Source organism: Cricetulus griseus, unplaced genomic scaffold (genome assembly GCF_003668045.3).
Source record: "Cricetulus griseus strain 17A/GY unplaced genomic scaffold, alternate assembly CriGri-PICRH-1.0 unplaced_scaffold_1, whole genome shotgun sequence".
NCBI classification, from domain to species: Eukaryota; Metazoa; Chordata; class Mammalia; order Rodentia; family Cricetidae; genus Cricetulus; species Cricetulus griseus.
Window position 1 is genome coordinate 10,196,075 of NW_023276808.1, and position 13,829 is coordinate 10,209,903.

A 13,829-nucleotide genomic window follows, 5' to 3' on the forward strand; every position below is an offset into this window, starting at 1 on the left:
AATGTGACCTTCATTGTGTTGCTCCTGAACCAGGACATGAGAAGCCTCCAATTTTATTTCAGATAAGGGCCATTGTTCTACCAAACAGATTCATCATTTTTCCAGGTGATAAGAGTTGGAGCTTTAGGAAGCTGCAGTACAATGGGTCCCATTTAAATGTCCCAATCCTCTCCTGTCTCCAGGGGCTCTCTGTACCAGGGGGTCTGTCTGACACAGGCAGGGGTCACTCTTTAAATTCTTCCCAATCCCTTTTCCTGGGCAATAGCCTGCTCTTTAAGCATACCCTGCACAGGAGTTATGACCCCATTGCTTCTAGGACATCTGGGTTCATTACTAAATTAGTTACAGATAAATATTGTGGGTACACCTCATTGTTTGGCAATTTTGAGGGACAGAATCTCTAGCTAAGCCAAATTGTATATTTAGACTTTAATTTAAATGATGAAAATTATTAGGCTGTAGAGCTCTTTGTACCTGATTCAAATCTACTATTTTCATTAATCAACCTGTTAACTTGATGCCTTTAGCCAGTAGATAGGGGAAAGGCCAGAACAGCTCTCAATGTGACCGATAAAATGTTGAATTTTTTAGGTGAACAGCATATTGAAATTGTGCAAATAACATTTTTTTTTAAGATTTGTTTTTTGCTTCAGCATAAGAAAGGTCTTTGGTCATCTGTTTAACAGGGGACAGGTGATGAGGGGGTGAAAGTGCCGCAGCCCACGGGGCTCCGGTAATTCGTGAGGCCGAGGTGGATCACGCCTGAAAATGATGGGCAGGAAAGAAAGAACAGGACCAAGCAGGTTTTGTCAAGACCCAACTTTATTGAAACCAAGGGGCTTTTTAAAAAGAAAGGAAGAAGCAGAGAAAAAGGAGGTGGGGGAGGAATGAAAGTTAATTGCTCTCAGGCCAGGTATCCGGAATCTCCTATATTTATCTCAAGCACTAAGAAAGTGGGGGAAGGAATAGGTGTTAGTTGCTTCTCAGGCCAGGTCTGAAACCTGAGAGGTGTGATGCTAGACTAGATCTGAGTCCTGGAAGTGCCTTGAGGTTGGAGAGGCTGTAGAGTGGGGTGGGTGGGCTGTGGCCTGGACTGGGTGGCAGGGTCGTGGCCAGCCCCACCTGCCCACCCAGCCCTTAGGACATGTCTTCTCCTGGCAGGTCTTCCTCCAGGTCCCTGTCTTCCCGAGGTCCCACAGTGCTGGGGTTGGGGGCACCCAGGGGAGGCCAAGGCTGCCTGTCTTCCTCTGCCTCCGCAGGCTCTTCTTTCACTTGCACCTGGTGGCTTTACTGAGGAGGGGAGAGGCGAGGGGGGCTGCTGCTCCCTCTGCAGGGCAGTGGCTCCCCAGGGGCACCCATGTCATCCTGGCTGAGGGGCAGAAGGCTGCTGGCTGAGCCAGGGTTCAGCATGTCAGGACTGTTGAGGAAGGGGAAGTTGCTCTCTGCCAGGGCAGCCTGATAGCTGGTGTTAAGGGGCCAAAACTGAGGCCCGAGATCATCACTCCCTGTCATCCTTGATGATCTCTGTTTCTGATATTTCTGCTCGTCCACGGGCCACACAGCCCCCTTGACAGTCTCCACTTTGACAAAGCACTCATGCAGGCTGAGGTTGTGGCTCACAACTTTCTTCCAGTTGTCAGTTTTTCCTCGGAAGAAGGCGAACATCCTGGTGATCCAGTTACAGATCTCTTTCAGAGTCAGTTGCCTATCTGGAGATTCTAGAATGGCCTGGCGGATAAGGGAGGCATAGGTGAAGGGGGGCCTGACAGCAACATTCTTGACGTAATCATGATACTTGGGAAGCTCTGAATAGATGGGGGAGCCGAATTCGTGGCTGCTTCTCCTGCGGGCAGGGCCCCCACTATGCAAAGAGGTAGAGCCCAGAACAGGGGGTTGCAAGGGTGTGACAGGGGCAGCAGCTGGAGCTGGGGGATGCACGAGGCCATCTGGGAATGGGTCTGAAGAGACGGTCACTGGCTGGCAGAAGGGCTTGGGCTCTGAAGGCCCCATGTGCACATGTGCCTTCATGGCCTGGAACCGCTCACTCTCCTTGGTGAGCTGGATCTCCAGCTGCTGGACCACCTGCATCTGTTCTTGGCATTGGGCCGTGCTCTGATCATCCAAAGTATGTTCTGTGTTGAGGTGTTTGATAAACTGGCCCAAGTCTTCACACAGGGTCTCACCGCCTGGCCAGTTGCATTCCCCATGTCCATAAAGGGGGTGGGAACTGGGGGTTTCCTCATGGGAGGAGCTGTCTCTCCGAGGTGTGAGCACAGTGGGCTGTCTATTGGGTAAGGGGTGGTGGCAGAGGGGTGGGGAGACCTTGGGGGCGCTGGCGAACCAAGTAGCAGTGGCAGCTGTGCTGGCGAGGTCCAGCCCCTCCTGCCTGATGCTGTCCTCAGCAGGCTGCCCTGGGGCACCCTGGCCTTTCCACAGCTCAGGCAGGTCTGTTGGGCACGCGGCTGCTTGCGGGAGGGCCTGGAGGGGCCAGGAGGCTTGGCTGGGCTGCAGGTCGACCAGCCCCTGCCTCTGCAGGTTGAGCAAGTGCTGTTGCTGCAACTGTTGCATCTGCAGGAGCTGCTGCTGGAAGGCCAGCTGTGTGTTCCCCAGAGTCTCTCTGGGCTGCTGTTTCCCAGCCTGCTGCTGGGTGAGGATCTGCAGGTGGAGCTGTTGTTGCTGCTGCTTGTAATATTCCTGCAGCTGCTGGGGCATGAGAGCTTGTTGCTGCTGCAGCAAGGCCTGCAGCTGAGGGTGTGACAGGTTCTGCTGCATCTGCTGAGGGGTGAGCATGTGCTGTGACATCATGGCCTCAGACATAGGCACCTGCACTGCAGAGGCCCACTGTTTGCTGTCCTTGTTCCCTGGGGAGTTCAGATTGGAGGCTTGCTGCAACAGGAACTGCCTGGGCACCTGGAGAGCCTGTTGCTGTTGGAACTGCAGAAGCTCCATGGAACTCATCTCGCCATCGCTGTCAGCTCCCCTGGTGGTGTCCCTGCCAGAGCCATCCCTACCTGCAACTGCAGCCATGCCTGTGGTCCAGGACCCACTGCCGCCATCACCTTGCCCAGAGAGGCTGCCCATGCCAACTTTCTGACCAGTCGGTGCCGACCTGATTGTCTCCGATCCAGATTCCTCCATCATGTCGCTCTATAAGGACCTGGAGAAGAGAGCCCAAATAACATTTTTAACCTGATCGTAATAGTCTCTCTATATAGAATTGTCTCCACAATTTAAAGAGTCGTAAAAACAAAATGATTCTTAGTACATAGATTAAATGAATCATATTATTAGATGCTGAGAGACCATTGCAACAGGACATAACTTCATTCTCTGAGCTGTGGTTGGGGCCGTCTCTCCTGCATATTTTTACTAGTAACAACAGGAGCTGCTGTTCTATCAGAAGAACCATTAGTAAAAAATGACATAGTATTTTCATGGGACTGCTCCTTACTATTTTGGGAATCTTGAAAGGATGCATTAGCATAAATTGCAACAGCCCAAGATTTGGAAACTGATTATCAATTTTCCTTGAAATCAATTAAAGGTTTTAACAGGCAGCTGTCTCCTGAGTGGCTTTTTCTCAATAATCATGTATCAACATTTACTTTCTAGATTTTTCATTACAACTATAAAAATTTAGGAGGATTTCTGTATCTACTCATCTGCCAAATTCCATATAATCATCCATAGATTTCCCTTGCCCCTCAATCAATGCTATGGGCTCCTGTTATTTTTCCACCAAGTGAATCTTGAGGATTCAAATCAACATCTCCTGTTAAGACATTGAGTGACCAACTGGATGTTCTTATTGACTATAATTAAAGCAATTTTGGTAGCTAATTTACTATGTCTGAGACAAACTATATCCAAGTCAATAAGCAGTTCCATTTGTCAGCATTCATGTATTCACAATCCTACATTTATCAAACATTCATGTGTGGCCACACCAAACATTCACAACTTGCATACATCTCACATTTCTCCTTTTGCCTAGGTTATGATCAGTTTGTTGAACTGAAAAATCCCTAATTGAAATCTCTGGTAACACAGCAGTTACAATCAATTCATGAATTATGAGCATCCAAAATTCGAACAGATCCAAATTTACCTATGTTGTCTTTCTTTTCTTTTCCCTAAGGCCTTAAAAGAGTTTCTGACTGGCTGTATCAATAGCGTTTTTATACATGTGACTGGTGTCAGCCACAGCTACATCTCCCAAGGCTGCAAGTTATCTAAGTTCTGACATTGACCTTACCCTAGCCTTCTCTCCTCTGACCTGCTGTAGGTCATCTGTGGCTGCTTCCCTCTCCTGCATATGGGGCACAAACCCAGTTCTCTATTTTCTCTTCTGTTGGTACTCTCTCTGACTCAGTGCCCTTCCTGACCATGTCCAAAGCAATCTCTAGAAGCCTCTGTGTATTTCCTCCTCCCCATGCCCTGCTCTCTCTAAAGGAATAACATTTTTCTGAAGTTACTGTTGGTCTGATATCTAAACAAATCCCAATAAACCCATGCATGACATTTTTATTTCCTATTGCTAAATTTTTCTATTTTTCTATATTCTCCTTTTTAAATTTCTTTTCGAGACAGTGCTTCTCTATTTACAATCCAGCTCCGACTAGAGCTGTGGCACACTTACATTACCTTACCAACCTAACTCTCTCAGGAGTTGAGGCAGCCATATTGCTATTCTTTTGTTTAAGCTGCAGATGATGATATAAAGAAAGGAACAATGGATGAACAACCCACATGAAGTGTATTTACCAGAAATGCGGGGAGCGATTGGGCTGAGTTGTCAGCTAACCCAAGAGGAGCCAAAAGAAGGGAGGAGTGATGGGAGGCAGGACCTTTTAAAGGGGATTTTGCATATGCGCACTGGGGTTTTGCACCTGAGCAGAGTCCTCACACAGGTCCCAATGCATGGCAGGTGTGTGCTCCGACATTAGGGGGCATGGTCATCCAGGTGTATGGTTTTTACACATATCAATACTCCCAAGGCTACCTTGACCTTGGCGCTGGCCAGCAAATCCACTGGTGATCCATCAGTGTGTATTCCCTTCTTTCTTAATCTTGGTGAGCACCTCCACTATGTAGCATCCACTGCTACTACTTCTTACAGGTTCCAGCAAGGGATATGAAGATTAATAAAGGCAAAACAGCTGGTCACTCTTGAAAGAAAAATGCCAATTTTATGTAGGGGGTTGTTGACTTCTATAGCATTGGAAGTTCCCGAGGAAGTAACTCAGATCAAATTCCAAGCTCTTAAGACCCTTGCCCTATGCAGATAATCTGCATATTTGTAAACAGGCCTTGTTAGCAAGAGGGAAAATAGGAAATATCACCTGGCTGTAGGCAGCCAGTAGCTCCCCAGGTGTACTGCTGATCAACCCTAGATAAGAGAAGAAAGCAGCCTCCCAGGGGGTCCCCATACCAAGGGCCACTGCTGGTCATGGCTGTCTCAGTGGAACAGAACCGGTCCCTGGCCAGAGCCCCAGCTCACCCCGGAGCCATTCGCTGCATGCTGTGGGAGCTTGGGCACTTGTGGAGCCTGGCTGCTCCCTACTGCATGGCGGAGCTCACCGCGGGCGCCAGGGCCCTATTCCCTGCATCCCAGCAGCCTGGCCGTGAGGGACCTCCGGTGACAGGCAAGCCGAGCACCCTGCAGCCTCTCTCAGGCCAGTGCCGGCGGGGTTGGCCCTAGAGCACAGCCATGTCCCACTGTCTTGGATCTCAGCCTGGGACCCACACCAGCGATGACAACCCGCACCAGCTCCTGCAGCAGCTCCTGCTTTTGGGAAACCTCATCAAGGAGGCAGTGCAGCAGCTACATTCACTACAACTACAGCTACAGGCAAATCTTTCCTCACACCGATTCCTCAAGCCTCTGTCCGCCCCTGTGCAGGAGCCACCATCACCTGGGAGCCCTTGAGCGGCCTGCAGCGACCCTGGCACTTGGGTGAGGAGGGCGCTGCTCAGAACTGGGGAGGACTTCCTTGTCCCTGGCAGCTAACAAGCAGGGTAGCTACCTCACCAGCCTGTACCTGCGGAACAAGGGATTCACCCAGATGTGGCTAGTAACAAATCTACACTTCGCACCCAAGTGACTGGAATTGTGGCTGAACTGGTTATAGGATTTTAACTTAACTGAACTGTTTTTGAATAAATGTGTTCAGGTTTTTGTTTGAAACAGAGAAAAGAAAAAGATCCTGCAGCCAAGGGGATAATAGACAGTACCCAGTGACCCTCCAACCCTGCAAGCCCATGCCCTGTCTTATTTCACTCAAATGTTTTATATTTGTGAGATCACTTAAAATATATAGTTACTGCTATACTCTGTACTTTGTATAACCTGAAGTAACCATGGAAACCCTGTAATTTGTGGCTTTCAACCTTTGGTCTTCCCCTGTAAAAGCTTCTCTTTTTGGGTGGTTGGTATCTCACTTGCCCACCATGCAGTGAGATCCTAGCTGGCCAGCTTGAAATAAAAAGAAACCTTTTGCTTTTGCATCAGAGTGTCAAAACCTTGGTTTAGTCGCTGGGCTCCAGGAACCTGGCAAACAGTTTGGTTTCCTGACCATGAAACTCAAGACCCTACCAGGACTCAGAACACGTAGGTTTTCAACTCCAACTAGTTGATTGAGTAAATGTTTTATATTTGTTAAGTCCATGTTCTTCTAATTTATGTATGCTAGGGAAACAGGTAATAGAGGTAACAGGCCAAGATCTTGGCAGATTTGCCTACAAGGCCAGGCCTGGGCAACCTAGGAGAAGTCTTCAACTTCCCTTCTAGGCCAGGTATTCTATGGAGAGTTGGATCAAACCTGCAATCTAGGTTAAAATAGGTGGTCTAATTGAGAACTTCTGTTGGTAAAATAGGGGGTCCAATTGAGGACTTCCATCGCTAAATGTAGGAATCTAGGTATAGGCACTTTATTCCTAGTCTCAGCCCTGTGTTTGTTGTTTGTCAGTTTGTCTTCTCTTGAAGGATTATGACTCAGGACAGAATCTAATGAGACAGACCCTTTCCTCCCCTTTGAAAAACAGGGGGGAAGTTACAGCCTGGTGGAGGACAGTAACCTCTGGCTCCTTGCATGCCCCTAGACCAGCCTGGGCTGCCAGCCTCCTGATGGAGGCTCCTGGGGCTACATAAAAGCCTGTGAATGGCAGGCACTCAGAGCCTGCTTGTCCCTGGGCTTGGGTAGGAGCTGGCTTCCAGAAAGACTTGCCTCTCCCCTCCCTCCCTGCAGGGTGACAGTGGCCTACAGCATGCCTTCTGGGAGAAAGCATCCTCCACATAGGCCTGGGTCAGTTGTGGGTTCAAGGATGACAAATCCTTGGGAGAAAGATGCCTGTGGGGCTCACACTGGCTAGCCAAGGGGTGGGTGCCTCCAAATCTAAGTGTGCCCCTCTGGCCCTGCATTCCTGGGAAGCTTAGGTCCCAGCAGGTCTATGGGCAGAAGGGGCTCAGAGGGTAGCAGCAGGCCTGTGATTGCTGGAGGGAGGGGCATCATCAGTGTTGCTCAGCCACCCAGGGAATGTTGCTCAGTGTTGCCTCTTCACTGAGCCCAGTAAGTGCAGAGAGCGTGAATGCAGCCTGGGTGGCACTTGCTGGCTCATTAGGCCTAAAGGGCATGAGTGAACCTTTGGAAACCTTGCTGCTCTTAGGAAAAAGCCATGGTCCTCCAAAGTTAACACTCACTGGCTCACTTGCCTGTCACAGCTCTCTCCAGTGCTAGCAGATGGGATTCCTGCACCCTGCCTGAAAAGTTGCCCACTCCTAGCCAAACAGGCTTGGCTTTGTGCTGTACAGTTGCAGCCTATGGATCCTAGGTTACTGTTATGACACTGTAGCCAGACTTCCCTCCACCAGGTCTGCTCTGGTCATTCAGATTCAAGGGCTGGTTACAAATTGTTATTGGTTAGGGTAATGAAAAATGTTTTTCAAAACCACTGGCAGCCAAGGACAGTTTGTGCCAATCAGTGCTGCCTCCATTTCTTCCTAATCCAATTATGTTAAATTATGCCATTCTGTATACTTTGGGAAGCTTTGAAGTTTAAAGAAAAGTCAAAGATACATTATGTTTAAAAATAATGCTTTTCCTTCCACAGGAAAAAAATATATATGTGTTTTAGTTATCCAAACGTAATGAGTTACATTTATTTGTCATCATTTAAAAAAATTGGTACATATTATTATTAGCTAAAAAAAGCAGGGATTTTGGATAAAGGTTTTGATGTCAACTAAAATATAATAATATATAAAAGTTGTATAAAGCTTTACTATCAGGGGGCGGGAATGCAGTGCCTTCACTGTGTGTGGTTCCTGCTAACAATTAAGATGGAGAAATAAGGTTAAAAAATGGATGGTATGTAGATGTGATGGCTATGTGAAGACTTGGTATGATCAGTCTGATGCAAGAAGACCAAATGTGTTAAAACATTAGATGTAGGAGATGTCAAATGGGGGTGCACATTCAGATGTCCACAGAATACACCAAAGCATCACAGAAGAGCATTGGAAAGAGCTTAAGGTGTTGAGAGTAGGATTCTGCTTCCCTGAGCAATAAACAATAAAACAGGAGAGTTGTAAGGAGGTAAGAAATTTATAACGTTACTAAAAAAAATAAAAGGAGAGCTGGTAAACCTCATGTAAATAGTAAAAGGAACAAACAGTTGAGAGACCAGAGAGTGCAGAGAGACACAGGGAAAGGTACACTCAGGATTTACAGGAAAATAAGAAGACAAGGTGTTCACTTCAGCCATGCACCCCTGAGTGAGAATCACTGAGAGAGGGGAAAAGAAAGAGACAAAGAGAAAAGGAGAGATTTGTCTAAGATGGGGATATCTGAGGGAATCAGACAAAGAGCTTAAGGGAATGTAAAAAAAAATAGACGGTGTCAAAGAAAAGACATAAAAGTGTCATGGAAGATGTAAACAGTTTCCTCTGGGCTCTCATATCTGCATTTACCAAATTTAAAAAATGGTAATATGGCTTAAAAATGTTGACCATAACAGGTTAATTCTGTTTAAAAGTTTTGTTTATTACTCAAAAAATTATGTATACTTGTTAAAAATTTCTATCTATGTTTTCTGGTATGCACATAAGTTTTGTTACAAACAAGGAGCTAAAACAAAAATATTTTTGCTGTCTAGTGCTAACAGCAGCCAGTCATTTACCAACATAGCTCAACATTTATCTCTGAGCTCTGCTCATTAAATTTGGGTTATCAGGAATTCAGATGTCTTTTTAGTAAGGGTGGTATTAGAAATATTTTAAGTTTAAACCTGCTAATAATTACAACTAATAAAAAAATGAAAACCAGTAGTACTTCGAATTGATGAGATAAATTTAACTGTCACCCAGGTGATAATGGTTTTAAAGACATAAAGCGTCCTTTATATTTGATATTGCAAAATGACATTTAAAGATTTTTAATTGTTTTTAAAATGTTTAAATTTATAAGGATATAATATATTTGTGTTTTTGTTATGTTCCTAATGTTTGTACTTAAATCAAAGAACCAAAATCTAAGATCACAGCCGTAAGCTCCACATGCTAACCAAAAGTTGAGCTGTTCATTTCATCTGGTACAGTAAGACAAAGACCTAAGTTTAACAAAGGGCTTAAAGTAACTTGTAAGCCCATGGGTCTCAATTCTTTGTTAGTTTAAAAACAAAACAAAACAAAAAACCCTTTTATAAGGGTAGTCTAGGATCCCCTTTATGTCAGATGTTTACACTGATAACAGAAAAATTTTGTAATAAGGACTAAAACATTAAATTTTAAAGGAAATCCTGACAGTATAAAGTCTTAGTTTTATAAAAGCTGCTAACATATTTTAAGATATTAAGAAATACAAGTTAGTAGCCATCCTTTTAAGTAAACAAGTTCATTGTTTATAGTCAAACTAAATACTAATGATTTATAACAGGGAAAAAGCTCACTTAGTCCCTTGTATATGTTTTCAAAGATGAAGCTTAAAACTATTAACTGAAAACAATTTGCCAGATTTACCCAGGCAGACTTCTAATACTACAGAGATCTGCAGAATATAGAATTTAAAATGTTAACCACAAAGCTTATAATATCAGACAAAATTCCAGATCCTGACAATGACCCAAGGTCTCCAAAGAAGATTATGGGGTATCATGGTTTGTAATGATGCTGACCCCAAGGTCTTCATGGTGGGGACATCCAGCTCTAATCATGAATGGTTATTTTTATTCCCCTTAATTACATTCTGTCCAATTCATTGGGTTACATAGGCTTATCCTGTTTTGTGCTATCATTATGATTCTGTTGTTGATATCTCTGGCTGGAGTGATTTTACCATATACCTGTGTTCTGAATCTCCTTGCCATGAGGTTTGCAAAATATTGTCTCACAAAGCATGCATTGATACCTAATTAACAATTAAATTCATTTTTTCTCTATGCCTATGATTTTAGTTACATATTTATTGTTGGGCACAAATACACTTGTTTTTAATGTATGAGCATTTCTTTCAATAAGTTGAGAATTTGCCCTTATTGTCTGTAATATTTGACCATTATTCCACGAGATGTCATTTTAAGGGATTTATTTCATGGATGTTTGTGTTATATGTGTCATCCATGTTTTGACTGTAGCTCAAAAGTGGACGATCAGTGTCTATTGCCTTCTGGAATTGTTCACACTATCTTCCCATGCACAATCTACACAATATACAGTAAGCTGTAGGTTTTGGCAATATAATCAGTGCATATTCATTTAGCAGACCAGTATAAGGATAATCTTCCTTCCAATGATGCATATTTCTGTATAAATGTGGGTATGGTAAATGTGGGCATGGTAACCAGCTGTGCTATCCTGCTTTTGCTACCCTGTGTCTGACATGGACACAATTATATAAATAGTGATAGCAAAAGTCAATGGCAGTATATACCTGCTTTATGACTACTGTGAAAAATCCAAGTATCAGTAAGAGTGCCTTCCTTCTTAACGTTTTCCTCATTTCTCACCTTTGTATGAGTCTGTGATTCAGCAGATGTAGCCAGGAGATTGTGGAGTTGGGCACCCTGCTTCCTGGTGTGACAGTTCCCTTCATGTGTGTGTATGTCTCCTTGCACAATGGTGTCACCATATTCCAGACTGGGAGGTTGAGATAAATTGTTACCAGTGCAATGTATAATAGTTAGTATACTACCTTTCCTGTATGCATGTGTAGCATATTTATGCAAAATCCTCCAATTTGTTGATTTTTAAATCTTTAACTTGAGATGTCCTAATGGTGTTTTCTGTGCCTGGGGCTATTATTTCAGCCTTAGTTATGTCCTTTCTCTTCTTGTTCTTGTAAATGCAATTATAATCCCTTATTACTTCCTAATTCATGAGAGCTGGGAATTCTATTTCTGGCATTATTACTTCTTTAACGGTGATTTTCTATTTATTCTAGGCCTTTTATTTAATTCATATGTTGCTATCTAAGGCCACAGTTATCTTAGTATCTCTCATAGATACTAATTTATTTTAAGCATTCCATTGAATCATTCTATGGCTCCTGCTGCTGTGGGGATATAAGCTGTATGAAAGTCCCACCACATAATTCCTAAAATTCTAGTCACTCTTTGTGTTTGTTGTCCTGTGAAGTGTGTGCCTTGATCAGATTGTAATATATTGGTTGCTCCATATTTTGCTGACCATGTCCATAATGTCAATATGGTGGTTGCTTGATTTGGGGACGTGGAGGACCTGGCTAATCCCACTATGTATGTATATCCACCATAGTGCATGGGTATTGATTCTATTTTTAAAGATTTCCTTTATTCATTATGTATATAACATTCTGCTTCCATGTATATCTGCACACCAGAAGAAGGCACCAGATCTCATAATGGATGGTTGTGAATCACCATGTGCTTGCTGAGAATTGAACTCAGGACCTCTGGAAGAGCAGTCAGCCTAACAACTGAGCCATCACTCCAGCCCCGGTATTGAGTCTTATGTGTTCCTCTAAGACTTGCAAGTTACCGATGTCGCCAAGTTGGCATTAAGGTGTGTAGTAATCTATCGATACTCAGTAATTTTAGGGAGTGTCTTGAGCCCTTACCAGGTTTTGACCAGGGAGGAATGACAAACTCAGTGAGTTGGTTTGAGTATATAAGTTTTACTTCACACTTATGTCAAAGCAACACACAAACATAAGCAAACAATCCTAATAACCACAGACAATAGGCTCACAGCAGGGGTACCTCTCCTGCAGCAGCCCACAGGTTCAGGCTAGGGACATCCTCTCCTCTGGATTCAGGCTGGATTCAAGTCTCCAGTGTCATGGAGTCAGGGTCAGAAAGGGCAGCACTCAGCTTGATGGACTGGTTGTCTCAGGTTAGCGAAGGAGAGCTCCAGGACATAAAGTCATGGTACACTCTAAAATTCCCAGTTCCGAGCTGGTCATTAAATAGATCACTAAATCGTGCTAATCACACTTTGCCACACGTCACACATTCTCACTCTTATCTACAACGGCTGGGCTGCACAGTGGACCTATGCTCCCTTTCCTTAATCTTTCTTCAGCCAGGACTTTGCCTGCCTGGCTGTAACCTCCATTCTAATCTCCCTCCAGCCAGGTTTTTGCCTGACTGGTTACAAGTCTCCCTACAGGGAGGGTGTTGTTTCTGGAAAGCCTTCAATCCCTGATTTCCATCCACTCTTCCCACATTATTTTGGCTTTTGACCTGTGTACTGTGGTTGCCTTTGGGGTGGTGTTACCTTGAAGGAGTTGCTATGCAGCTTGGATGAACAAGTTTGCTGGGGAGTTAAATTTGTTACTCTACCTAGCCAGTCCTATTTAGTTGCCGAATAACTTAATTATCCCCAGCACATGCCTCAGAGCTCTTCCTAGACTGAATCCTGCAAACTGTCTGGAGCCCTTTCCAGGTTTTGACCTGGGTGGAATGACAGACTTATCAAGTTAGTTTTAATATGTAAGTTTTACCTCACACTTATATCAAAGTACCACACAAGCAAAAGCAAACAGTCCTAAGAACCACAGACAACAGGCTCACAGCAGGGGTACCTCTCCTGCAGCAGCCTGCAGTTTAGGGCTCTCAAATTCTGGTCCTCTGAATTCAGTCTCCTGAGGTCCCAGTGTCATGGTATTGCTTTTCAGAAAGGGAAGTGAGGCATCCACCCTTGACCAGCAAGAAAGACGCCACACGGAGAAATCTTCTTCAAACACAGTTTAATCGGGAACCTCTTTGCTTTGTACAATGTATAATGGAGGCGGCGGCCCCAGGCCGAGGGAGACGGGGCCTGATATAGTCTACATCTACCAATCACCTAACCCTACGTGGCGCACCAGGATAGGTTGTCTCCAAGCAGAATTAAGAGGATACATGACCTTTACCATATTTGGAGTTGTTTACCACAGAGAGCGCTCACCGTCGGGCTGGCGGAGGGCAGAAACCTGCGCCATCTTTTGGGTGCGGATTTCTGCAGCTCCCTACAGGGTAGCACTCAGCTTGATGGACTGGTTGTCTCAGGTTAGTGGAGGGGAGCTCCAAGGCATAGAATCGTGGTGCAATCTAAAATTATAGTTCTAAGCTGGTCACTTAAATAGCTTGCTAAATCTTGCTAATCACACCTTGCCACACACCACACATTTTCACTCTTATCTACAATGGCTCCCTTTCCTTTAATTTTTCCCCTGCCAGGCCTTTGTAAGCTTCTGTCTCAAACTTACTTTTGGCAGGCTTTCGCCTGCCTTGTTACAGGCTCCTTAAACATTTTAATAAATCCATTTCCACATATGTGTAGTGAATCATTCTACCATGAGTGGTTTTTATTTTTT

The 13,829-nt window shown here is 44.6% G+C and overlaps 1 protein-coding gene and 1 pseudogene across 1 annotated transcript; one reads left to right on the forward strand and one right to left on the reverse strand.

Annotated features, from left to right (window-relative positions):
• Nucleotides 1-1,137: 1,137 nt before the first annotated feature.
• On the reverse strand, nucleotides 1,138-3,141 carry LOC100755450 (forkhead box protein P4-like). Its single transcript, XM_035453632.1, is given in 1 exon segment — nucleotides 1,138-3,141. A coding segment is annotated over 1 exon segment (2,004 nt).
• Nucleotides 3,142-5,449: 2,308 nt separating this feature from the next.
• Nucleotides 5,450-6,010, forward strand: LOC113838695 (annotated as a pseudogene).
• The last annotated feature ends 7,819 nt before the right edge of the window (nucleotides 6,011-13,829 follow it).